Source organism: Henckelia pumila, chromosome 4, assembly GCF_033568475.1.
Source record: "Henckelia pumila isolate YLH828 chromosome 4, ASM3356847v2, whole genome shotgun sequence".
NCBI lineage: Eukaryota > Viridiplantae > Streptophyta > Magnoliopsida > Lamiales > Gesneriaceae > Henckelia > Henckelia pumila.
Window position 1 is genome coordinate 33,228,792 of NC_133123.1, and position 3,176 is coordinate 33,231,967.

General features: G+C 36.5%; 1 protein-coding gene across 1 annotated transcript; it reads left to right on the forward strand.

Moving 5' to 3' along the window:
• Nucleotides 1–2,523: 2,523 nt before the first annotated feature.
• Nucleotides 2,524–2,970, forward strand: LOC140860794 (uncharacterized). The gene has a single exon (XM_073263800.1). It carries the CDS (start codon nucleotides 2,524–2,526, stop codon nucleotides 2,968–2,970), a length of 447 nt encoding a protein of 148 aa, XP_073119901.1.
• The last annotated feature ends 206 nt before the right edge of the window (nucleotides 2,971–3,176 follow it).

Sequence of the window (3,176 nt, forward strand, 5' to 3'; positions counted from 1 at the left end):
GATTGCTTGCAAATCTTGGTAATAGATGTGGATGAATACATGAATTTCTGATGGTTATATTCAGCTACTAATCAGCCAAATTTGGCTTCTTGAAATCAAAGTGCTTATCTAGATGGGAAATATCATACACGTATTAGGTTAGTCTATGCTGCACGCATGCACTTCACACCTGGGGTTAGTCTACCCAGACCTAAAACTATTAGATCATGTGAGAAACTCACATTTCAATCGAAAATCACATCATGCGCCGTGAATCCAAAGGTTAAAATTTGGCCATATCATATAGGGAGAACTCCACGGATGCAGTATAGACTTTTCTGTACATGTTTATTTATACAACTGAAATAAGATACAGATCAAAATGTTGAAAAATTAAAAAGCGACCAATTGATAACTCCATTGGTTAAACTTTTTGTTCAAATGTTTGAGGGGACCTGCCCCCATGGGCAATAGGCTAACTGCACAGTATTTCTATTTCGCCTAGCTGAAAATTTCAAATTAACACATGCCCTAACAGGTCAGGATAGTTAGCATCAAAATTTTGAATTTTTAAAAGAATTGTATAAGAAATCTGATAATTTCTCAGTGGAAAAGGAGTGAATTTAATTATAATACAATATAACTTACCCTACCAATTGTATTAAAGAAAAATAGGTAAAATCATAGACTTTAAATTTGAAATATGTTCAAGACAAAGTTTGGTTTCTAAAAATTTAATTGTTGTTTTTAACTCGTACGTCGTGTAAAACAATAAATAATATTAAGTACCATAAATATTTGACGGAACTTTTGTTCACCTTCACATAATCGATTAATTCACCATTTAACATATTCGAAATTTAAATTTGATTAGCAAAGACGTGAATTATGGCGAAGAAGCAGATGAAGTAGACGTTAAACTATTATTGTCTTTTCTTTTCCAAGACTTCATTCTTATGTATTTTGATCACAAATTTCAATAATTTGGATTGGAAAATTAGCAATCATAAGCTCACATTTCTTGAAATTTGAAACTTAGTCGAGGCATGGTCTGCCCAAAATCGAGTGCTTACGAGTTCACGCCAGCCATCAATTATTTGTTTTTAATTATACAAAAATTACATTAGAACAACAAAAAGAACCCTTTGTCTGCATCCTAGAATTGAGTACCAAAAGGTGAGTTCATACAATTATTACCACTGCTTTTTTATGACAACCCAACAATGGCTATGATTATATGCATGACTCGATTTTATTTTTAATTATATTAAGTAATTTTTACGCTACAACATGTTTAATTGGGTTCGATCGTTTTTCTCAATATGTGAAACATTCAAATATATATATTCGAAGGCATATTTGTTTGTTGTATTGTCACATTTCAATAGACTGATTTGATCGATGTTTGATATAATGATACTTGTCCATTTGTGTGAGGTGAGTTCTAGATTAATATTTGTAGAAAATATAGCATTAGTAATATCAAATACGTATGCAAAACTTTGGCAGAGATTTTGATTTTTAAAATATGTAATTCAATCTCTTTTACTTTTCCTTTTTTTTTTTATTGTTTCATCAAAAGGTGTTAGATCCTCTATCACTGCTATAGTATATAGTCTTGCTATAATCTACTATTCTATGACAAACTTAAATGAATCAAATCCTAGGCCGACCAAAGAAAATGATTTGGGAATGGGGGAACAAAAACAAATTTATATATTATTTAATTTTACGTAATTCTCCCTGTTATTAGACCATTGCAACTCTGTCAGCTACTCGTTTTTCTTGAAAAGTAAATAATATATTTTAAATTATATATAATCACCCTAATCCAAACTCATTACATATTATCCAATCTACTTAAAATTTGTTAATATTTAATATTGGGTCCAATTTATATGGCATCTTTGTGTGTCTTCTTTCCACCACAAAATAATAAAACAATTTTCATGTCTTGAATCTCTCACTTTGTCTTGATTTACAAAATTAACATTATCCCTACTTTATTTGTGCTAACATAACAAGAAGGCAAACTTATTTAATTCATCAATCAAGTCAAGGTAATTAAATTATATATTGGGGACTGGCCCGTTTCGAAAACTAGATGCAAAACCAAAAAGTGGGACCCAAAAAATACCCCAGTCCCAATTATTTCCACGTGTCAGAATATCAGAGGATTCAGCACCCAGACTCGCAAAAGTGCGAAACAGAGAATAAAACAAACTGGTTCCCGTATTTATAGCCAATTCCTAGCCCCGTCTCCATATCGTATTCCCTCTGCAGTATTGTTCTTTCACTTTCTTCCGCCCCCCCACTTGCTGTCTTTCTTCCTTTATCTGATCCCTTTTCTTCAAGTTTCTCTCCTTTTTTGATGGATTATTCCATGGCTGAGTCCTCTTCACAACATACCCAGATCTTGCTTTTCCCGTCCCTCCAACTTTGTCCCGTGAAGATTTCAAATTAATGCCCTGTTTTGTGTTCTGTTTCTTCAATCGTGGGGTTGTTTTGATTCTACCCGGATAGGAAGAATTTGGTGAGAACGGGATGTCGACTCTGCAGAAGTTCAAGCTGTTAGCGACACAGTGTGCGGTCGCGGGGAGCCCGACGAGAAGCCCGGCTGCGAGCCCGGTAATCCACATCCGCCGGAGGAAGACTCTCCGAATGCTGCTCGGCCGGAGGCGGGTGCAGCGGGGTGAGATGAGCTCCCCGGATCGGAGGGGGAGCAGCGACGAAGGGAGCTCGTCGGAGAAGGGGGCGGAGCTGTCTGTCCGTCACAAGTTGAAGGATTTGTTCGTTTCGTCGCCGCCGCCGTTCGGGGGTAGGGTTTCGGAGAATGTGAGAGATGGGCTCACGCGATCCGGCGGCGGAGGAAGCTCCGGAGACGGCGCTAGGGGGAATGGGAGTCGTGTGCTGCGGCCATTTACGGCCACGTTTCGGCAGCGGCTGCTGAGAAGAGCTTGGCGACCTATGCTGGTGGCAATACCTGAGTAATTAATTCTATGGAAAATTGTTCGAAATTGTTAATGTTAATCTAATCTCCTAGTATTTCACAAATTTTCAGACATATAATTTCAAGATGTTTATTTTTATGATAGATTCGAAATTTAATTTGGAAAATTTTAAAAGTACTGTTGGAGGATATATTCCCTATCCACTAAACCATTAAATTATATTGATTTTTCTCGTGACCTGAGCGT

Excerpts from the sequence above, each read along its gene's own strand:
- LOC140860794 (XM_073263800.1), top strand. The coding sequence starts at position 2,524 with ATGTCGACTCTGCAGAAGTTCAAGCTGTTAGCGACACAGTGTGCGGTC.